This window comes from Poromitra crassiceps (genome assembly GCF_964638095.1).
Source record: "Poromitra crassiceps genome assembly, chromosome: 3".
Classification (NCBI taxonomy): Eukaryota; Metazoa; Chordata; class Actinopteri; order Beryciformes; family Melamphaidae; genus Poromitra; species Poromitra crassiceps.
This window is the reverse complement of record NC_139625.1, coordinates 48,994,652-49,018,861: the sequence shown is the minus strand read 5'-3', so window position 1 is coordinate 49,018,861 and position 24,210 is coordinate 48,994,652. Positions and strand designations below refer to the sequence as shown.

General features: G+C 42.6%; 1 protein-coding gene across 3 annotated transcripts in view; it reads right to left on the bottom strand.

Annotated features, from left to right (window-relative positions):
- Positions 1 to 1,528: 1,528 nt before the first annotated feature.
- The window catches only part of snx6 (sorting nexin 6), a 35,420-nt gene continuing 12,738 nt past the window's right edge, over positions 1,529 to 24,210 (bottom strand). For 2 of the 3 annotated variants that reach the window (XM_083633767.1, XM_083633766.1), the window contains 8 exons: positions 21,219 to 21,314; positions 18,305 to 18,410; positions 12,435 to 12,510; positions 11,858 to 11,897; positions 7,024 to 7,110; positions 6,640 to 6,799; positions 5,993 to 6,078; positions 1,529 to 5,229 (listed from right to left, as the gene is read on the bottom strand). In XM_083633767.1, the coding sequence (XP_083489893.1) occupies positions 5,176 to 5,229; positions 5,993 to 6,078; positions 6,640 to 6,799; positions 7,024 to 7,110; positions 11,858 to 11,897; positions 12,435 to 12,510; positions 18,305 to 18,410; positions 21,219 to 21,314 (705 nt within the window). In that variant the 3' untranslated portion in view covers positions 1,529 to 5,175. The remainder of the gene's footprint in view (positions 5,230 to 5,992; positions 6,079 to 6,639; positions 6,800 to 7,023; positions 7,111 to 11,857; positions 11,898 to 12,434; positions 12,511 to 18,304; positions 18,411 to 21,218; positions 21,315 to 24,210) is intronic. The other variant, XR_014552563.1, reaches the window with a different exon arrangement.

Below are 24,210 nucleotides of genomic sequence, written 5' to 3'. Positions count from 1 at the left end.
CAACCCCCCCCCCCCCCCCCCCAGTCCAGCCGTTTGTTCCAGGCCAGTGAAGTCCCAACAATCTACAAATACATGCAATAATATAAAATCATAGATAAAAAAGTTGAATCATACACAATAAATAAAACCAAAAGTAAAGGGTTAGCCTTCCCAATGGCCAGCAGCATCTGTTATTCTGGCCTCATAATAAGCACTGAGGCGGGTGGTCAGAAAGTCAAATAACATTAAAATACATTGTATGCTTTGGTGCGATGTAGGATTTTGTCTTTCAATATCCTCGTTGCAGCCTCGCTGCAGCCTCGCTTGGTGTTGTTGCTTCTCACAGGAATGGTGTCCCTGTGCCCGAGACGATGATTTATTGACAAGCTCCAGGTGCGCTGGAAGCACACTGACAAGGCCTCAGCCTGCATGCAGCTCGGCGTGCTGCTGCCAACATGATTTCAGTAAAAGGGTAAATTAACAATGTTTTAACAAATTTTCCTCCATCAAAACCTATTAGCAAAACTAACACAGTTAGATTGTTCTTATAGCGCAACTTTTTTCATCTCGTCTTAATCTGATATTTGAGGCAATAATGATCTTTCTCCTCAGAAAGCCCTGTGAGAAAATCCCATCAACCTGCATCAACCCGAAGAGTAATATCTCTCTGGGTTTCCTGTTTTGAAGGTCTGCTTTGAATACATAAATTAGCCATTTTCACTATCCACCCAATTCACCTATTCAGTTTGTGACCATAAAGAGCTATTCAGTTGGTTAATGAAATCGCTGGGCTGGAGCCCTGCAGTGTTTGTGAGCATGGGCGCCTGGCCAATCCCAGCGCTTGACTGGTGCATAGGCAGGCACAGGGCGTGGTTATTGCGGAGCCTATGTGCGATTCGAAATGCAGATCCAGGATGAGTAAAGTCCTTTTTCCTTGTGAAGCCAACAGAATTGAACAAATGAACGCCTAATCTATTATAATTTTGAAAAATAATTCATCATTTTAGTAATTTATCTGTAAAAATGCAAAAATATTTTCTGGTTGCAGCTTCACAGATTTGCTCTGGTTTTTTGGCTGCAGCTCAGACTGAGGAAGAAAGCTGAAAAATTACTATTCTCTCAACTAACCAACGTTTTTTGGTCTCTAAAATGTCACAAAATTGTGAAAAATGTCGATCACTTTTCCCCCAAAGTCAAAGATGACGTCCTCAATGTCTTCTCTTGTCCTGACCAACAGTCCACAACCCAAAGATAACCAGTTTACTGTCATATAGGACTAAATACATAAACCAGAAATATTCACATTTAAGAAGCTGGAACCAGATAATTGAGTATTTTTCTCTTAAAAATTAGACTGTTCTAAAATATGCTTGGCGATTAATTTTCTGTTGAACGACTAATCGTTGCAGCTCTACTGGAAACTATGATGGACTTTTGCCATTTATTTAGACATTTTATAAACCGAATGAATAAAAGGATAATGAAAATAATGGTTAGTTGCGGCCCTTGAGTTAAATGAACCATTGTCAGTCACACAGCTTCACACAGAGTGGTTAAGAAAGTGTCCATTGGTTTATTGAGTGTGAATATGAGCGATACAGACAGGGGGCCGGAAACAGCCGGAAACCAACCGACCGACCGGAGAGACGATCTGTCGACAAAACGTGAATTTTATAATCATCTTTTTCTTTTTTAAATTCTCATTACGGTTTGTTTGAACGTGTCTCCATCTTGATTAATGGAAGCTTTGGTCACATAAGAGTGAAAAAACATTCATATACAGTGCACTTAAAAAAAGGGGGGGGGAAATCATGTATTCATTTGTGGTTTTTCTTTACAATAACTGACAGGAGCAAATCTACATTAAGGCAAACATACTGAAGCAGACCGTCTGCAGACAACAGACGGTAAGAAACCAATCAAAAAGAAATTACTAAAAAATTCAAAAAGAAGAAAGAAACAAACAGCTTAGTATCAGTGAGATGATGAGATTATGCTGATGATTAGCGGTTCATTACTAACTAATGGAAACATGTACAAGGCTTTTTAGTGACAATACACTTTAATAATGGTAACAATGAGCTGGACTCAACGGCATAACAGAGCAGCATCACAGGAAGTTTACCGACACCAAACGCCCATCACAAAACAACGTGATCAGAAACTCGATCAGAAACAGAAGACGACAGATCAACATGGAGACGACTGTTAAAGGGACAGTTCACCCCAAAATAAAAATACACATTTATTTCTCCTCTCACCTGAGCTGCTATTCATCCATGTAGATTTTTTCGGCCATAGAGATGTCTGCCTTCTATTATTTTCTTTCGACCAAACTACACCTGCTAGCTGCTGTTAGCTAGCGGGTGTAGTTCGGTCAAAAGAAAATAGTTCCTTCAAGAAACTGCTCACAAGGTCTGTGGATTATCTTCAAGGTCTGTGGATTATCTTCAGTAACCGGGTCATGATTTCTGGAAAGAGACATTGCTGTTGACTTTTTCAAATGTATTACTGTATTATTATTATTGGCGCTTTGAGCACCACAAGCCGAGTGCCACCCAGTTCCATTGTATTGGAGAGAAGACAGACATCTCGACGGCCGATATCTCCCAAATTCAGCAACTCATAACCATCTAGATGATAAATAGCACTACAGGTGAGAGGAAAATGTGTTTTGGATTTTAGCGTGAACTGTCCCTTTAACTAGTGGCAGAACATTAAAACCATCGTGTGGACTGGAAAAAGAGACGGACACACTACAGGATTTGGACCAGGGGCCGATTCAGAAAACACTTTAAAGAAAAAAAAAAAATCTCAAGTGCAAATTCTTTCTTTACTTTAGTCTTAATAAGAAAGAAAAAAGGGAAATATGCTGATCTAAAAAAAGTTATGTTTTTTCTTAACTTTAATGTGTCTTCCTACAAAAATCCGTACGAATTGTACTCTTGAAATGAAAGTTCTCAAATTTGTTCTTGATTTTTTTAAGACAGCCCTTCCACTGTTAAAATCCCTATAGTGAAAAGCTAAGCCTCGAATACCATATATTTAAACACATTTTAGACAAGTAGGTTCTAGTTCAAAGTCTACATAGATACCTAACATTAAGATTAACATTTATTTGTTGTAGGGCCAAGTAGGCCTCATGGTTGAAAATCATTTGAATTTTATGCTTACCAACAGCAGCCAGTGTTTACAACTTTGCTCTAGTTGCTCTAAACAGGTTTTCCCCAATTGTTTTGTAGATGGAAGCGCTTTGGTTGCCTCTTAGCCTCAATGGCAGTACGCCTAAAGTTTTTAACCAGAATTAATTCAGGCCATATTTTGAGATCTTAAGTAGGACAATTAAAGAAATTCATAAGAAATTAGACTGTTACTAAGAAAATATTGAGGAATTGCACTTAAGAGTCTTCTTAAGAACTTCCTAAGATTTCCTCTTATGTAATTTCTTAAAGGGATAGGCCAACTTTTTGAGAGATTCGCCTATTTGCCATATTGCCCATACATAAACAATGCCTTTACCGTCACTCTCCATGCAGTTAACTGAGGTACACAGCCATCCAGTTAGATTCGCAAATGAATGGGAGTTACCGGTACAACTGCCTCCTGTTCAAGTCACCAAAAACACACATTCCAACAGCACCAAAAAGCTCTATGTACATGTTGTGACTCGTGTACTCACCACATGATGAAATAGTAACCCAAAATGCAGAAACAGTCATTTTCAAAGGTAAATAGATACCCAGAACTACTTTCCAAAGATGGCCGCCAGGGGCAGTGATTTCACACAGCGCTTCAAACAGACAAAGAGTAACCGAGTTACGAGTATAACCTAAGTTACTTCCTCGTTTGCCACGAGCGCCTCGTGGCAAATGAGGAAGTAACTTGAGTTACTTGCTTAGTTTGGTTACTCTTTGTTTAGTTCTCAGTGTGTGGATTTACTATGGCCGTTTCACGGAACTTTGGATTATTATTTCATCATGTGTTGAGTACACGAGTCACAACATGTACATGTGTCTATGGCGCTGTTGGACTGTGCATTTTGGCCGACTGAACCGGAGTAGGCAAAAATCCCATAGACTGCCTAGCGCTAAGATTTTAGCATACATTCTAGTTTTAATATCGGCAATATGGCAAATGGCCTAAACTCTCAAAATGTCCCTTTAAGATCTATCTTAAGAACACATTAAGGTGAATCCGGCCCCAGATCCAGACTGGACCCAGCAGACAGGAGCACTACCAGTCAACTGGCTGCTCTGGATCTACACTGGAAAACCAAAGGACTGGTCCTGCACCAGTAGAACCAGTGTGGTCTACTGGGTCTAAATTAGGTCATAAATGATGTAGTGTGAGATGGAGGAAGAGGAGGAGCCTGGTAAAAAAAGAAATCCTGATCACATGACCTATCAGTACTGTATCAGTCTGGACTTCCAGTTGCCCACAGTGATTTCAGTGGGCAGGACTACTTGCCTTGACAGACAACTCCTTCAGCCAATCAGCATCGCCAAATCCACTCGGATGAAAACATATTTTCCACTGAGAAACTCCACTGGTGCATAGTCTTGTTCTTGTTTCATTGTTGTTATTGAGTCTATTTCTGCAATAACTGCACTTATGGTTGTGTTTACTCTACTAACGTTAACATTACCGCTTATTGCTTCGGGAGACGCCATTACCGTTTTGTCAGCGCTGATTGGCCGGTGACATCTTAAACTACGACCTAGTCCCTGATTGGCCCATGGACTTTGTAATTTCAAGAAATTGCTGTGGGAAGTCCAGACTGATACACAAAGAGAAACAGGATCTGAGGTCACGTGATCAGGATGGTTTAACCCATTGATACCTGATGCAGCATTTGTGTGTGTATCCCTTTAAGAACGCAAACCGCGTCACGCAGTTCGCGGTCTTAAAGGGATACACATGCAAATGCTGCATCAGGTATCAATGGGTTAACCAGGCTAGAGGAAAAAGGACAAATGGGAAGAGGACGGTGGATGGAGGAAGAGGAGCGTATGTCAGTAGTGATGAAGACTACAGACTTCTTGACATTTCAGCCCTCAGCTCCAGACTCTCTCGTTCCGTGGTTCTCGGTGCGTCTGTCCGTCCGGGCGCCGAGGCAGGGGGGCGTGTCCAGCTGGACCTGGATCGGGGCCGTGGCGAGGGGGGCATGTCCAGCTGGATGTGGGCGGAGCCAGACGGTTAGGTGTCACCTTTCAGGACGCCCAGACAGCTCTGCAGCAGCTGGAGGTTCCCCTACAGGACAGAGGAGGCTTTAGGCGGTGGGCTCGAACCTGTGACACTCAGACAACATGGCAATCGCGGCATTGCACAGAGCAAAGCCATTGTTTTCAATGAAGGATGCGGCAGCACTCTCCTAAACAGCTGTGCAGCCAAAAACAACACGCACCACCCTGATCTTTCACCAGGTTTTGCATCCCAAGTTAACTATATTGAAGTCGACTTTAACCTCTAAATACCCTGACTTCTATAAGGTGTCCAATGGCATTTCAACATTTACAGGAAGCGGAAGCTTTGTAGGCACTGGAGCACCAAGGAAAATAACTACAGTAAAAACATTGGAATCTGGCCAAACAGTCACAGCCATGTAATGATAATGTGGAGAATATCCAAAAGGATGGGGGTAGCAAGTTAGAAAAAATATATTGCATTATTTACATATTCGAAAGAAACTTAGATAGCATCGTTGTTGAATTATTTCAATTGCTTTGCATGTAGCACATTATTCATGTCATTAGAAAATCTATCTCCACTATTTAAAACAGATATTTACAGAAAACTAACCCATAGGCTGTTGAAATTGTTTAATAAACTGCTGGTGACTCCGCTAATGTGCATCTGGAAAGACGAAAATATGTTTCTGTAGCCTACAGAGATTCCAGCTTGTGCTCTACCTCGCGCAAAATAGTGCATTGCCGCTTCTGGTGTGAAAACCCTGTTTAGGGTGCAGGGTTCATGTTAGGGTCAGAGGTCAATCTGTAAGGTCAGGGGTCAGTACCTTGGCGTGTTTGAGCTCCAGCTCAGCCAGCTCCACCAGGTTCTTCCTGAATGCTGCCACTCGTCTTGTCTTGAAGTCTATGAGCTCTGCAACACAAAACACTGTGACTGACTACACACATAAACACACAGCCTGCAAAAAACACACACACACACACACACACACACACACACACACACACACACACACACACACACACACGTTTTGATGACTCTTGGCGTGCCGTGGACAAGACATGGTGTGGAATATTGATAACTCAGACTCGATACCATCAGACTCGGCTCCACATTTTTTAGCATTTCCTTAACTTTGGCCCTGATGGTCTGGTTGGCTCACAGTAACAGCTAAACATTTGAACTCTGACAGGAGGATGGACAGATCGTCTCTAGTGACAGAGCAAGAGGAAGATGCTGAAAAGTGGCTGAAAGTAGAACCACCTGTAAAATATGTAGAAGGGCAATGGCTGTTCTAGCGGGATTAATGAAGTCTAACTGGAGAATCGGACCCGAGCGCTGAGAACTGGAGACTCAACTCAGACATGACCTTGGTGACTGTTGGACTTGGACTCTGATATAGCATAGGTTTGGTGACTAGACTACAATACTACAGACAGGCAGACAGGCAGGCAGGCAGGCAGGCAGACAGACCTTGCTTGGCGGACTCGGAGATCTTCTCGAACTTGTGGCAGCAGAGTTGCTGGCTGGTCTCTGCCTGCAGAACATCTCTGTTCTTGGCTCTGGCTTTATCCAGAGCTTTGTTAGCATTCTCATAGTCCACCAGAGCCCGCCCCCTCCGGTACAGCAGGTCCTAAAACACATGACATCATCACATCAGCCTTGTCCTGACTTCATCACATCAGCCTTGTCCTGACCTCAGACTCTGTGATTGGACCAGTCATGTAAACACTAAGGATTGGCTGATCTCTGGTGCGTATGTTGATGCTGTGGGTGGAGCCTCTGACTCTCCCTGTAGCCTGTGACCAAAGCCTTAACATCACTAAAGCACAGTCAGTCAGTAAGACCCGAACCAACCTTAGCAGCTTGTGACTCCCTCAGGTAATACTTAAGCAGGTCGGCCAGCTTCAGGTCTTCATCTGCTGCCACTCGAGCCTCGATCTTCTGCAGAGCAGCACAACAAGACAACATTAAGAAACATCTGACAGGCTCCTGGCTGCTTCATAACACCACCTCTGACTACTTTGACATTTAACACTGGTTATCAGAGTTAATGTAATCCAATGGTGCTTCTCCACCATATGGTACTGGCTCCAACCAACTCGACTCACTTTTGGTAGTACCACTTGGTTTTCCACTGCAGACAGTGCAGCTGGTACCCCCTGTTCAGAGTTCATATCAGAGTCCTAAGTGGCAGGCAGCCATGATAAGAGTGGTTCGAATTCACTAAATCAGAGGTTTTCAAAGTCTAAGACTGTGGGACTCCCAGATGAACTATTTATTTTCCATTAGGAAATTTGTTCTTTACATCATCAATATAGCCTTATATTGCTGTTTGACATACTACACCAAATACATAAAGAAGTTTTGCCTGATGGCATTTATTAGTTTCTGACTCTGGGAAAGTGGGAAAAACAGTAAAATCTAAACTACTGTATCTCTGAACTATCTGAACAGCCCCTGAAACTACTTGGAGCCCCGCCTCCCACTTTGAAAACCTTTGCTCTAAATGCTAAGGAAAGGTGCTTCAATGCTTCCTTACTTATTGTAGCATAGGATAGGATGGACCATCCTTTACGAAATCCCTTGTGACAGCTTAGCCGCAAGGAATAGCCGCATTAGCTTGCTAACACGGAAAAACACAAAACAGCAAATGAGCAGGAAATGGATTCCAGTCAGCTAGTATTTTAGGGCGATATGAAATTATTTTTCTGTTTTCAAATTCCACCCCCTCCTCCCAATTAATTTGTTTTAATTTAATTTAAATTTAGGGGTTAGGATTGTTTTTTTTATTTTTATTTTTTATGACTTGGCTCTCAGACAGCGTCTTCAACATGTTTCTCAAAGTGAAAACCAAGTTGTGAGGTGACGTAAGGGTCCCACGCAAGACCCAAAAACACCCCAATTGAAAACGGAATAATTTCTCTAGGCCTATTTTACAATTATGAAATCATTTACGTTACTACAATAATTAGGTGTACTTTTGATTTTGATAATTAGGCATACTTTTATGAATTTCAGACAGAGTATGGAAAATTCTGCAATATTCCATGTTTTAAAATTGATTCCATTTTCATCACCAAATCCCATGATTCCTTGATGAGTTTTTCCCCTCCGTTTTGTGGAAATCATATAGTGTGTCGGTTACTCGGTGGCGTTTTGATAAATTGTTACATGACGTGAAAAGGTAGAAGCCCCCAGGAAAAGGAGTTGATGTGAGTGATGTGTTTTTTTTGACTATTCAAACAGCCTAGGGCAGGGCTATTCAACTGGCGGGCCGGATGAGTTCTAAACAAAATTATATATATATATATATATATATATATATATATATATATATATATATATATATATATATATATATATATATATATATATATATAACAATTAAACCTCATTTACTTACACCCGACTGGTTGTTTTTCAGATGTGATCTAGCTAAAGTGAGCTAAACAAGTCAGATCCACTAGAAATGTTTTTCAGGAGATGCTGTGATGTAGCCACAAGAAAGGTGCAATATTAATGTTTTTCAGGAGATGGCGCTGTGATGTAGCTAATCAAGAAAGATGCATTATAAATGGTGTTTCAGGAGATGTGTGATGTAGCTAGCTAGGTTCTAAACAAGAAATATGGCTAAAATGTTTACAGTAGTTTTCCTTTCTTGCTGCACTACAATGTTACAATGCTGTGAGACGTAGCTAAACACAAAAGATGCAATATTAATAGTTTTTCATGAGATACTCAGTATCTAATACTGTGCTAGGTTCTAAACAAGAAAGAATGTTTACAGTTGTTTTCCTTTCCTGATGCACTATAAATGTTTACAATGCTGTGGTGTAGCTAAGAGATGTCAGAATTGACCAAATTATATTTCAAATGGCTGACGTGTTGTAGAATACTTAGATTAGTTTCAAATAGGGGTGTCACAATATATCGTCCCACGAAATTTCACGATAGTAAAACGTCACGATATGTATCGTTGAGATGAAATCTCATATCGCAAATTGTTTTTTTTATATATAATTTTTTTTTTTTTTCAAAAATAGACTAAGAAACACCTTTGTTTGTTGAAGTTCAATGTGTGGAAAGTAGTTCAGTTGAACAAGTCTCTGAAGAGACACATGAGAAGTTATACAGGAGAGAAACCATTCAATTGAGTTTCTGGCAAAACTGTTTACTTGACAGGAAAAACTGAAGATGCATAAAAAATAGACTAAGAAAAGTCTTGTTGTTTGAGTTTGAAGAAAAACTGAAGATGCATAATGAGAATTTATACTGCTGAGAAACCTTTTAGTTCAAAGTAAATCTAAGTGACGGTGTAACTCATTCTATTTCAAGATAAGCCTTATCTCCAATCTCATGTTTTTTCTAGTTGTTATTGTAATAACAATTTCCCACAACAGCATGTTTTGTATTTGTGCATTTCAAATAAAATACTACTTTTCCAGTCATATATTGTCATTATTCAAGTTTAAAAAAATATTGTTAAAATCGTATCGTATCGTTATCGTGAACCCAGTATCGTGAACTGAGTGTATCGTGACACCCCTAGTTTCAAATGTGTTTACTTTTGGGGCTTTAACACAGCTTTTGTTGCACAGAAATTAAGCACTTTTAAATGCTACTTTTGCAATGTAGTGGAATAAAAGTTTTGAAAATGTGGTGGCGCGTTGTGTCAAGTGTACATATAATGGGATTAATAGCTCTGGGAACGGTCCGGCCCCTTATGGCCCATTTCCAGCGCTGGTATCAACGCGGCCCCGCCCAGCTCGTCTCGCTTTTTTGTCTCATTCCACCGATCAAAAACGTGGACAGCCCGGGTTGAGTCGTGCTAGTTTTGGTCCCTGCTTTGTTGAGGTTCTAGCGCTGTGAACCCGGGTTCATACGGTGACGTGAAAACACTGTAGACGACTGATTGGTCAGGCAGAATCGTGTTTACTCTATCTACTGACTGTCAATGCTGCATACCAGTTTAGTGGGGCTTACCTTCTCTTCTGTTATGTTATTTCCATCAGTCTTTTGTGTTGCTGCCTTCGGCTCTGGTGAAATAAAATCGATCTCCTTACTCAGCTTTAACATGACGGTGGTTTTCAATTGTTTTGAGAGAGAAAAAATCCGCTCCTCAGGAAGCCCTTTGTAGTTGTGTGCAGCGTCGGCTCCGCTAGGCCGCAGGCGGGGGTTAGTGAAGCCGCGGTCTTGCCTGGTGAGAGGCCGCGGGGGTAGAGGCTTCACTTCTTCCTGTAGCGCAACCCCCGTCCCTCGCGCAGCGCATGCATGTGAGTTTGACTAACAACAAAGTGATATCCATTCTCCTGGCCTATTGTCACATTTGCCCATGTACACTGTAGGTCATTTATGGCTCAATTCCACCACATTTTACAGCCCTGCACAGCCCGTCACCACTCGGCTCTACTTGCTTCAACCCGATGGACGTTCTGCTTCGACCGCCCTTCATCTGCCCCCGCCCACACCTGGTCGTCACAGCGACCGCATATCTGCCCTCCACCCATGTTCTGAAATAGGCTATAACATAACGTTACAATTAAATCCATACACAGAACTTTTAAACTGTTTATGAAATACTGGTGCCTCTAAATTACCTACAGTGTGTGTGTGTGTGTGTGTGTGTGTGTGTGTGTGTGTGAGAGAGAGAGAGAGAGAGAGAGCAGTGCTGGCATGATCACAGTCCTTGATCCTGGCCTGAGCAGCCAGCTCATAGCATCACAGCATGTTGGGCGGGTGTTACAGTGAGTGTACATGGGCAAAAGTGACAATCGACCAGGAGAATGGATATCACTTTGTTGTTAGTCAAAACTCACAAGCGCTGCACGAGGGACGGGCGCGAGGGACGGGGGTTGCGCTAGAGTGAAGCCTCTACCCCCGCGGCCTCTCACCAGGCAAAACCGCGGCTTCACCAGGCGCCTGCGGCCTAGCGGAGCCGACACAGCACTAACTACACAAGCGCTTCAGAGCAGCGGACTTTTGGACAATTGAAACCACCGCGCCGATTTTATTTCACCAGAGGCGAAGGCAGCAAAACAAAAGACTGATAGAAAAGCATAATAGAAGAGAAAAGAAGGTAAACTGGTATGCAGCGCTGCATTGACAGTCAGTAGGATATAGAGAGTAAACACGATTCTGCCTGACCAATCAGTCGCCTACAATGTTTTCACGTCACGGTATGGACCCGGGTTGGCAGAAAAAGAACCCCGACGAGGCAGGTACTAAAAGTAGCCCAGCTCAGCCCCAAATCTAACCGAGCTGGGCCGGTTTATACCGGTGGGATGAGACCAAAAGTCGAGTCGAGCGGAGCGGGACCGCGCTACTAGCTGCGGTGGGATTGGGCCATTAGAGGCACCAGTATTTCATAAACAGTTTAAAAGTTCTGTGTATGGATTTAATTGTAACGTTATATGTTATAGCCTACTTCGGCTATGGGCGGAGGGCAGATATGCGGTCGCTATGACGACCAGTTGTGTGCGGGGGCAGATCGAGCAGCGGTGGAAGCAAAACATCCATCGGGTCGAAACGAGTAGAGCCGAGTGGTGACGAGCTGTGCAGGGCTGTAAAATGTGGTGGAAATGAGCCATTAGGTTTCTGACAATGTGGCCGCCTGAACAATTTAGTTGAATAGCCCTGGCCTAGGGTTAATGTCAAGGTTCAGAGTCATGTGACCTGAAAACAAACATACCCTTGTTTTCTCGAACAACTCCGATACTTTGAGGAAGAACCTGAAACCAGAGAACAGTTTGGTTAGTTCAGCATCCTGACTGTTCCCTAACACAGTGGTTCTCAAATTTCTTCACATGAACGATCCCTAAACTGACAAAGACTAGACCACGGACCCCGATTTGATGGGATTTTATCCCACGGTCCCCCATATGATAATAAGATTGATGCTTTTAGATGTTTTATTACAGAAAGTGTATAAAACCCATGACCAAAATAGTCATTGTGTTACTTATGAATGGGATTATAGCGAAAATAAATGACCCCCCTTTTGGCTGAGGACCCCCTGGAACCCCCCCAAGGACCCCTGGGGGTCCCCGGACCCTCATTTGAGAACCACTGCCCTAACAAGCTAACGAGGCATGGCCATTTCACAATAAAAGCCCTAGGATTGTGAAAATACTGAGCAATGAACTAGTTAAAGTTGTTTATCCCAAATAGTTTTAAGGCTCTGGAGTGAAACAGTTGTGAGAGCCAAAACAGATTAGCAGGGTAAAATAATCAATAATCAAATAGCAGGTGAGTTTAGGTGTTCGTACTTGCAGACGTCTGTGGAGTCCTGCGTTCCTAATGTGTAGAGAGAAGAGGCGATTCTGTTGATGTCGTCTGCAGCATCTGAAAACACATGCACACACATTAAAATATGTGTGTTCCCCTTCACAGCATCAAACTACAGACCAGGTAGCCGCACTACATCAGTAGAGCTGCAACGATTAGTTGATTAATCGATCGACAGAAAACTAATCGGCAACAATTTTTTCCAACTGATTAATCGTTTCGAGAGCATTGGTTCCCAAACTGTGGTCCGCGGACAGCCTCCACTTGGTGGTCCGCCAGAGAATTGCACACACAGACAACAGTTTTTACATATATACACATTAACCCTGAGGAGTAGCCAGATTTGGCTGATTTTCAGAAATATCGTGATATTTCGGAAATGTCACAATTTTGAACATTTACTTTCAGAGGCTGCAGCAGGCTCAGTTTTCAAGCCAGAGTGAAGTTTCTGGTATCATATGAAACTAGAAGACTTAAGGTATCGATTTGTACCAACCATGTCATGCTAGTCTGTCAGGAAGGTAGCTAAATAACACTCCAGAGTTAGACAACATTTTGGCGAGGGGAAAAAACATTTTCAAAGGGGTCCTCTTTTTCACAGCCTAATAGTGGCAGGTGTGTGTCTGTTTTGAACCATCTAGTAGCCTTATATTGTCGTTTAGCCTTTCTGCTGCTATTGCATGGTTAAATCATCAAATTCTATTTTATGGGGGAGAGGTTGGTATACTTTTTTTTTTTACCTTTATTTAACCAGATAATACATTTGAGATACAAGATCTCTTTTGCGAATGTGATCTGGCCAAGAAAGCAGCAGTTACAAGCCAAGTTACAATCAACATTACAGTACCGGTACATATAAAGGAAACATAAAAACAGGGCTATAGAGCTGAAACATTTCAAAAAAGCAAGGACAACCAAGTACATCATAAAATACCACATCCAAGGGTAATAAATAACTCAGGATCAAGAACGTAAAAACATATGGCCTAAAAACTAATTTACAGGACAAGAAAGGCAAAGTAAAACTAGACATTACTGCAGGAGCAGCTTGAAGTAAGGAATTGTAAGGAGCATGTTTAAAACTGGACAGAGGAATGGAGTAGAATTGGTCCCTGGGAAATTTGGTTTGGTACATAGCGGTACTTGGACAGAAAAGTTTGGGAACCCCTGGTTTAGAATACTAATTCTTAACACATTCACTGCCAGCCGTTTTTTCAATACTGTAGGTAGCTTCTGCCAAGGTTTTTTTTTGAGGATTCTGGCTCATCTTTCAAGAGCCGAGGATTCTTTTCTGCTAAGATTTTGTGAACACAAATTATCTCAAAAGAACTAATAGAATGTGTGCTTTCTCTGTCTAAAAGAGTTAGTTTGTAGAGTTAGTAGTTATGTAGGCATTAGCAGTAGAATACAGCATGGTTTCAGCGTCTGAAAATTTAAGCTGAGATAAATGGCTTTTTGTGAAATTCGATAGAACAGTCACTTTAACCATTTATTTTTGGCATAAGACGTCAGACATCTAAACAATAGTTTTGAACAGTAATTTCCTCCATAGCAGCAGGAAACCCCCCTCTCCTTCAAACTCCTCCCTCCGTGTGTGTTCTCCTCCCTCCGTGGCTGCAGCGGTACAAGCGAGGCTCTGCCTGTCTGTGCTGCCTGGCTGCTGCTCTTTGGGCGAGTCTGCATGGGGCTCGTTCGTTTCGGTTGTGAGCTCAGCTGGAATGAAGCTGCGTGCGATTGTGGGCTTTCTGCCGGTGTTTCAAAGTGTGTTGCACCCATAATCTATTATGCAAATTTGCAATCCCCCACCGCCAGCTCCCAGCGCGATACTGCGCGAAAGCGAAAGCGTTTTCGCCAATCCATTTTACAGTATGAGAATGGTTTCCTCGCGCGTTCCCCTGCAGTTTTGGCTCTGCTTTTTCTAGTCTGGAGAGCACTGTCGCCACTTAGTGGGTCGGTGGAATGGGTTGTACACGTTCGGTGGCTCCCATATTTATATAGGAGATGTAAAAGGGTTAGATCAACGTCCCACGGTCAAAAAAAAAAAAAAAAAAAATTTGACGAGTTGACTCGCCATTGGCAGTCAACCGTTGGTTTCTGCTTGACGAGTTGACTCGCCAATGGCAGTGAACGTGTTAATAAAAAATACTAAAATTATCTCATTCAAATGTGCATGTATTCTGGTTTCTTTAGTCTTGTATGAGTAAATTGATTATCTTTGGGTTGTGGACTGTTGGTCAGGACAAAAGAAGACACTTGAGGACATCATCTTGGGCTTGGGAGGAAAAGTGAGCGATGTTGTGAGGAGAGAATTTTTGCACTTTCTTCTTAAGAATTAGACCAACAGACTAATCGATTAGTCGAGAAAATAATTAACAGGTTAATCGATAATGAAAATAATCATTAGTTGCAGTTCTATTAGGGCTGCTGGATTATGGCAAATCATAATCACGATTAATTTGTTAATTAATAGTTAGTTAGTAATCATTAGTTAAACGGGGAGAGACAGTTGAGCAGGTGACATCATATAAATATCTAGGTATTAATTTAGATTTTCAGTTAAACTGGGCCCACCAAGTTGATTTTATATGTTATCTTATTAACCAGCGTTTGAATTTTTTGAGAAGGCTTAGGGTCCATGGCATGGATAAAAACATTATGTTGTTGTTCTACAGGGCAGCCATTGAATCCATTATCCGCTACGGCATTACTACATGGTTTGGTGCAAATCACAACTAGAGATGCTGCGATCGAGATTTTTCAATTCCGATCCGATTCCGATATTTTAGCCTCAAAACCGATCCGATTCCGATCAAATTTCGATACCCGATTCGATACCGATTTCGATCCGATACCGATACAGCACATATTTAAGCCTCTCTATGCTGTCTGATAGCTAGCAGGCAACAAACATTTTTAGGGTTAGGTATGTGTATGCTTTGGTAATATAGAATGTAAACGATTTAGTTCATCTAATTAATTTGATGTAAAACTAAAACATAACAATCAAATTCTCTCTCTCTCTCTCTCTCTCTCTCTCTCTCTCTCTCTCTCTCTCTCTCTCTCTCTCTCTCTCTCTCTCTCTCTCTCTCTCTCTCTCTCTCTCTCTCTCTCTCACACAAAGTTTGTGCATACATTTCCACTGCCAGATTGGAGGAGTCTTCTAAGGAGTTTTCTAATGTTACTTCTCTTCAGTGCAATACGTTTTGATAACGACCTGCTGTACAGCGCCGTTCGCTCAGTCAACTCGTGTCGTTAACGTTAGTTTAGAGGAGAAAGATAGCTGGTGTTAGCTAGCTAATTAGCCATGTTAGCTGCCTCAGTGGGTAACGTTAGCCTATAGAGAGTATTTATCTGACGTTTATGTTAGCTACTCCTCAAACCTGCCGGTGGAAATGGTTTATGCAATGCGATGTATGTTGAAGCAAGACAACGTTTTAATGTACCTTGAATTGGACAAATTACGACGGGTCGTGCTCACGCAGATCTAAGCCCTGGCCATCCTAGGCTCAACGCGAGACTCATCAGTCATTCGGTTGAGTCTCGCAAAGTTACACACAAAGTTTGTGCATACGTTTCCACTGCCAGATTGGAGGAGTCTTTCGTCATTATCTAATGTTACTTCTCTTCAGTGCAATACGTTTTGATAACGACCTGCTGTACAGCGCCGTTCGCTCAGTCAACGAACGTGTCATTAACGTTAGTTAGAGCAGAAAGATAGCTGCTGTTAGCTAGCTAATTAGCCATGTTAGCTGCCTCAGTGGGTAACGTTAGCCTATTGAGAGTATTTATCTGACGTTTATGTTAGCTACTCCTCAAACCTGCGGGTGGAAATGGTTTATGCATGCGATGTATGTTGAAGCAAGACAACGTTTTGGCCCTGGCCATCCTAGGCTCAACGCGGCCTCAGTGTGCTGCATGCTGGATAGAAATCCTGGAGCGGAGTCATGGAATGGAGTGCTTATATCGGAGCCTTGGATCGGTCATTTTCGCTGGAATCCGATCCGATCCGATCCGATCCATGTTTTTTGGCTGATATCGCGCCGATATCCGATCACATGATCGGATCGCAGCATCTCTAATCACAACTCCAAAACTTAATCAGGAGGGCTGGTAAAATCATTGCCATGCAGCCCCCCATCTTCTCTCACGAGGAAGCAGGGTCTTAAAATCACCTACGACCCAAACCACATCCTTCATACAGAGTATGAGCTGCTGCCGTTAGGCAGAACGTACAGGTTACCAAACTGTAAGCACTGTAACAGGTATACATTTTCTTTTGTCCCATTGTCAAACTACTTCACAGTAAGAGATGATATATTGTAGAGCATCTGTACAATACCTAACACTCCAGTTTACTTAGGGATGCACCGATCCACTTTTTTCACTTCCGATCCGATTCCGATACCTGAATTTGGATATCTGCCGATACCGATATTATGCCGATACCAATATTTTTCTTGAATATACAGTATAGGCAAAGATTTGGCCAATTAAAGTTTTTTTTTTAAATATACCTTGCAAAAAACAGACAAAATTAAGAAAATATACAAGGCAAAGAAGGATACTATTATACATTATTACACAAATTACGGCCAGCTGTGTGCTGGAATTGAAAAAAAAAAAAAAAAAATCCAATTCCGATCTGATCCGATCCGTGAATTAGTGCCATATCGGCACCCGATACCGATATTGGATCGGATCGGCCCCATCCCTAAGTTTATTATGCAATATATTCTAGGGCAGTGGTTCAATATTTAACTTTTCATTTCCTCGTCAACCTATTTCTTGGGGGGGAGGGGGTAACATATCTTTTGTACAGGGCATGGTGCAATATTAGATAATACTCTTGGTGTGTATGTTTTTTGATGTATAGGGATATTGGTATTGAATGTTAATTGTGTATATGTGTGCTATGACGCCACCTACTGTATGTTCTCTCGAATGCCCAAGACACATTCCTCCTAAGGGAGACAATAAATGCTAATCTGATCTAATCTAATCTAATTTTGACTGATCACGATTATTTAACGCAATTGCTCATTGACTTTGGCAAAATCGTGCATTTATTGAACTTGAAAAAAGTGTCTTTTTAATACTGAATTTCAATCAATTTTATTTTTTAAATACAATTTAACTGAAAAACAAAGATAAAAGATAAATAGCCTAATTAAAATAAATATATAAAAAATAATTATTTTATCTCTGATTATCTTGTTTTCATAATTGTCGGAAGCCAAAATTGAAATTGAGATTAAAATTTGATTAATTGCACAGCCCTAAGTGTCTCACTGTACAGAGAATGAGCCGAACTCGATCAAACTAGTCCACAATCAGCCACAGAGCAGAATGATGATAGAACATCAGGAAGAGCAAGACATAACAGTCTAGTAGCTCAACTGTCACGTGACATCATGATGTCACCTTGGGTTCCGGAAGAGAATTCTACCATTCATTTTCACCCCATCACAAAATCCTTATCTAAAGAATTTTAAGCCTGGAATCAAGCCAACCGGCCAGCTAGAGAATCATGACCATAACATTTGATTTAGAGTTGAAAAACATTTACAAACTGGAAAAAAGTGCTGGTGATACAAGAGTATACATATTATATCGTAAGAGTGAAGAAACTACGGTACTCATCCCATAATCCATTCCGACTTCTACAAGAACATACACTATTGTTTCACAACTAGCTCGCCCGAGGCAAGTCTATCTTGGGTGGTTACGACATTATGGCTAATATTCAAAATCTCATTGCAGAATATGAATGTGACTGTGTTGAGCTCATACTGTAGGAGTGTGTATCAGTACTGCAGCAGTGTGTATGAGTAGTGAAGCAGTGTGTTCTTACTCTTGTGGGAGCGGATCATCCGGTCAGACTTGGCCGAGGCGTCTTTCACTCGGTTGTGATATTCTAACAGGAACGTTTTCTCGTGTTCAAAGAAATCATCGACATCCTGAAACACAGAAACACACCAAACATCTTCAGCTTCACCCGACAGCCGACACCCCCACCCATCCACAACTGTGACCCCTGAGGACAAAGCAGAGTCAGGACCAATCCCAAACCAGCCCCTATGCCCTCGCCCTATCCACTCCCCCTCCACATGTGGAGGTTTGCCATAGTAAGAGTCATCCCAAACGACATCATCTGGAGTGTAAGTGGACTGGTAAACCCTCCGATAGCAAGTCTGCATCGATGCAGACTCAAACATCGGCTAGCAGGAAGCGCACCTGCAACAGCAGACTGGAAGAAACACCAGACAGATGTTAAGTTCCGTCTCTCTACTTAGTCAAGTATTTGATCATTCACACACAGTTTGTTTTCCTGATGCTGACTTCACAACCTCAAAGGGTTTTATTTTGAAAGACCTAAAGCGGATGACCTACTTACATTCAGGCTGACTTGACGCAGTCTATGCGCCTGCCGCCTGGCGCTCGTGCATGCAGCAGGAGAGAGAGAGATGCTTTTTTCTGTCAGCATATTCCATTCATGTAAAGTAATTAACTGTTAAGAAAGTAGAATTTCAGCCTGTGGGGATCACTGAATCTCACTGACTCACGCTGGAAAAGGGGCGGTAAATCAGGAGGAGAAGCAGGGTCGGAAAATTACACGTTGGACCACCGCCAAGATTTATATCGCCATGGCATGCAGAGCTGTCGCATAAAAACCCAACTCACTTGCAGGGTCGCTCTATCGGCTTAACGGCCCAGTTTGGCAACTTTTAGACTGAAGAAAATGCCAGTAGTTTGTGGATATTAGTGGGATTTTTGGCCAGTCTAAAAGGGGCTTAAATGATTTTACTGTCTGCTTGATGGGTCTATTGTAACATCTGGCCAGGGACTACAGATGTAAACTAGCCTTTTGGCTAATTCTGGCATATTTACAGCAATGTTCATTAATATGCATTGTCCCTGTCAAATAAACCAATAAATAAAAATAATAAAATACATTAATTTGGCTTAGGTGGTGCCCAAAATGGCTTGGGTGCTGCGCCTGGTAGGGAAAAGCCTGTACTTTAAACTTCCAGCAGAATTTTTTTTCCTGCATTCATTCAAATGAGCTGCAGAGTGATCATAGATCACATCAGAGTGATATCTAACCACAGTGGTTTCTATGGGCAGAGCTGCATGAGGATTCTGCTCAGAGAGCCAAGGTGTTTTTTTTTTTTTTTTACCTTTATTTATACAGGGGGAGTCTCACTGAGAGCAATGCTCTCTTTTTCAGGAGTGCCCTGTTCACATTCACACACACATTCATACCTGGAAGCTGACCAGTACAACCACAGTCTGATCTGCTGGCCACTGATCAGCTCCACTGGAGCAGTTGGGGTTAAGGGCCTTGCTCAAGGGCACCTCAGTGGTGGTAATGAGGGAGGGGCAAGCGCTGCCTTTTCACTTTCCCCACCCAGATTTATCTGTGTTGCAGTGCTAGTGAAATGTTTTGTGGTGCAGGAGTCTACACCTTTCATGCCCTGCTGAGAAATCTGACCTACAAGTTTATCGGTCGTCTTAATGTGTCTCAGAACTTGATTATCATGCTGCTGTCTCAACCTGGTCTCAGTGCTATTAAGTACCAGTCCAGCATTTGGGTACATTGGTACAACTCTTTAATGTAATGTATTGGAGTATGTATATGTTATGATTTTATGTATTGTCTGTTTTTATACTGGACCTTGTGTCTGTTAATAAAAGTGATGATGATGATGATGATGATGATGATGATGATGATGATGATGATGAAGAAGATAAAGTTTAATGCACTATTACGTTCTTCTTCTTTCCAACTGTGGTTGGCGGACATGAGCTCTGTTATACGGATGGAGAGACTTAGGTTCCAGGGGCCGGTTGCACCAACTGTTATGCCTGGTCGTAACTCCTACATTGGTCTTAGTTAAGACCAGTCTTTAGAGTGGACTTACGCCTGTTGCACCGACAGGGCTTACGTCTGGTCTTAACTATGCCGGTCGTAGCAATACACGTCCATGTGAAAGCCTGGGAATGCCCACTGGAATGCGGCACGCGACCTGTTTAGAAGAGTGCACTGACGTCAAATAACACTCTGCTGACCCCCGCGAAATTGCTGATAACCCTCTTGTTGACATTTTATTTAATTTGCGGAAACACAATGGAGGACCAACGCAAAAGAAAGGGACATTTCTAATGGTTTATCTGAATCCGAACTGGTTCACCCTCCAATTCCCTCCCTCTCTCTTCTTGTTCTCTCCCCCTCTCTTTCTCACTCTGTCCCTCTGCTTTGGCACTGTCACTATACTGCACCTTACGCCTGCTCTGGACTAGGCGTAATATTTACGCGCAGTCTTAGTGAGAAGAAGGCTTAAGCCCTGTTGGTGCAACCGGCGTAGCTGTTAGGTCTTAAAGTTACAACCGACTTAGCTTAAGACCAGTCGGTGCAACAGGCCCCTGAGGACCAATTCACTTAAAAAGTTTTCATCCATTTGGGACCCGTTCCTAGCCTACCTCGATGAGGTGACATTATGATGTCACTGATAATGTCACGATTTGTGTCACAAATCACTGATGATGTCATTGTGTAGCGCACGCACTCGATTTCTAGGGTGCAGACTCTGGAGACGATGCGCCATGGGCGCAACATGTTGTGGGATTTATGACATCACTGATGATGTCAGTGATGATGTGATGATTTGCGTCAACGTTTCAGAGAAACGGACGGTACATGACGTAAGACACTGAATATAAGCTTCACCCTGAAAGCTTCAGCGGCGCGAGTCTGCTCGGCTCACCTTGACTCCGGCCACCATGACACCGTCCGCCGACTTCACCACGTTCTTAAAGAAATCCTCCAACTTCTCCTTCTTGTTCTTCCCTCGTACACTCAGCTGAGAGAGAGAGAGACAGACACACACACACACACACACACACACAGATTTGGATTGGTAGGAAGACTGAAAGATGTGAGTGTGTTTGAGGGAGTGTGAGGTGTGTGGGAAACGTTTTCTTCCTGTGTGATGCTGCTGTAACAGTAATAATAGGATGAATCAGCGGGACATCACAACAACAAAAAAGCACTTCCAGGTGCCACTGCAGCAGAAACTAGTATAAAATAAAGCTGAAAAGTTGAGCCAAACAAACGTTAATATCTCAAAAAGTAGACATCACATCGCTTATATTTTGACTTTGTGAGTGAGAGCTGAAGTACCTAAAAGGTCCCATGTATGATATAATATGTATGTAGTGTAGGGGTGTCGCAGTACATGTATTCGTCCCGTGAGTTCACGGTACGTCGTTTCACGTACCGTGAAACGACGTACTGGGGAAATGAAACCCACCCCGCTGTGTGTCAGACAGTGGGGGAGGGGTTGGTGAGAGTAGGCTACTCCACACATGTGCTCTGTTTACAAACTTGTGGACAATAAAGATTTAAAGTGGGGGGAAATGCGTTTGCCCTGTCAAACAGCTGGAATACAGACATCTGAGAGGGAGGCGCACCCCACACTTTGAAAATCACTGCTCTAGAGTAAAACCTTTTTGTGTGGATTGCCTAGATCTTATTAAATAGTGGACATTTATTCATTCCCACTTATTATACACTATTTCTGATGGTAAAATGAGCATAAAAAGCAAAACACAGAATTCAGGAAAATTCAAAAGGGGAAAAAAACAGAATTTGGGTACCCCAAAACCGAGGTACGTACCGAACCGTGACTTTTGTGTACCGTGACAGCCCTAATGTAGTGTTAAGTGGAAAACATACTTGTGTGTCAGCCTCGACTTGGAGCCTTGCCGGTGGCAGCTAGTCCCGTATACTCGAACGTCAGCTTGACGAGGGGTTGCAGGGGAGTCCCCAGCAAAATGAGTAAATTGTGTGATTTCACTAGGATTTCAATGACTAGAAGTTAGCCCAAGGAGAGAATGTAGTGCATATACTTGGTAATAGCTTTCACTCTCCTGTTATCTCTCCATCTACATTATATTATACTTGCGCTGTTCGCGCCAGCTGCGTCGAGTCACTAGAGCCCTTTTCCCACATGCATACCGGAAAATTACCTGTAAGTCAATATCGGACATTTCCCTTCACACTTCGGCTCGCGCATGTGGGAATCTATCAGCGAATTTACCTGTATGTTGGGGGGGGGGGGCGGGGGGAAGGGGGAGCTTATTTGGGGGGTCGGCAAAACTCGAAATAAGTTCGCTTGTCAGTTGTCACACAATAAATCACACTCGTTTGACTCCCCTGTCTGCTCGAGAGCAGCAGCCACAGACAGACACAGCGAGAAAGGCTTGCAAGCTGCTCAACGCTTGTATGTAGAGAAAGCAGACTGGCTTCGTTTGATGTGTCCGGGGTTGCCTTCGGGAAATCAGCAAGCTGACATACTGCTCTTATTAGGCTATCACAAGATCATTTCGCCAGTTTGCTTTAATGTGCGCGAATGATTAGATTATGCCCGCTGGAACATTAAGCAACGTGTGTAGGCTACTCCTCGCCCATGATTGAAGGACCGCTGTCGCGGAAAATGACTGCACCCGTTTCCACTTGCGTCCCCTTAAGATCATACCGCTCTTCTGACTTGGTCGAAAGTGGTGAAATGTCGGGGACGACGGGGTCGCGCTTATACCGGCACGGCGCCTTTCTCACTTGCAGGCATTAGACCACGTTCCGGTCATTTTGCGGTACAAAGCGCATGTGGGAAAAGGGCTACTGGCTGCGCTGACAGGCTCGCTAGCCGCGGCGCACCCCTCGGCGCATTCGGCCAGGGCTTTGACGGACAAGCATGTAAAGGCTTTTAAAGTTGTGTGAACTGTCACTTTTTTTTAAATGTGTGCATTTAGTCAAAAGCAGGCTGCTAGAGTGAGTTTCTGGCTCCATAGGGCCCCATTATAAAGATTGAAAAAAATATAAAACAAACTGTGATTTCTCAAACGGTACAAAAGATAAATCAAAGATAAATTAAGGTGATACAGTCCTAAAATTGCTGACTCGTTTAAAGTTTAAATGGAGTGTCTAGCTTAAAGTATGGAGTAGCTTAAAGAGGGCAAGGGTTCACCATGAACGTGCATGCTGATTCATCCTATAATAACAATAACCATCCTCATCCTCATCATGAAGTTAACTCACGTCCTGGTTGTACTGTGTGTGTGTGTGTGTGTGTGTGTGTGTGTGTGTGTGTGTGTGTGTGTGTGTGTGTGTGTGTGTGTGTGTGATGCTACAGTAGCATGATGCTAACTCACGTCCTGGTTGTACTGTGTGTGTGTGATGCTACAGTAGCATCATGATGCTAACTCACGTCCTGGTTGTACTGTGTGTGTGTGTGTGTGTGTGTGTGTGTGTGTGTGTGTGTGTGTGTGTGTGTGATGCTACAGTAGGCGATTTCTTTTTCCGGATGATGGCGAAGGCTGGAGGCACCCTCTCTGCCTGTGATTGGCCTAGCATCAAACGTTCATCCAATCACATTCGCTTGGCTATCCTGCGTCTCTTTCTACAGTCTGTGGTCACTCAGTGGGTCAGACAGACAGCAGTTTCGCTTGCTAGCATGCATGAAAGACGCCACTGTGTGTTTATGTTTTTGATAGTCTGGTCTATGGTTTATAATGCTGCCTCTACTCTTGGCAGTGCACGTATGTAGCCTACAGACAAATAAAAAAGAAAAGATAAAAGATTCACGAGAATTGATCAAGGGTGATATAAAAACAGTGTCAATGCCCATTTACAGTGAACTTTAATTCAACTCATTCTAACACAAGAGTGACATGTATTTGAATTGAAATATTAATCAG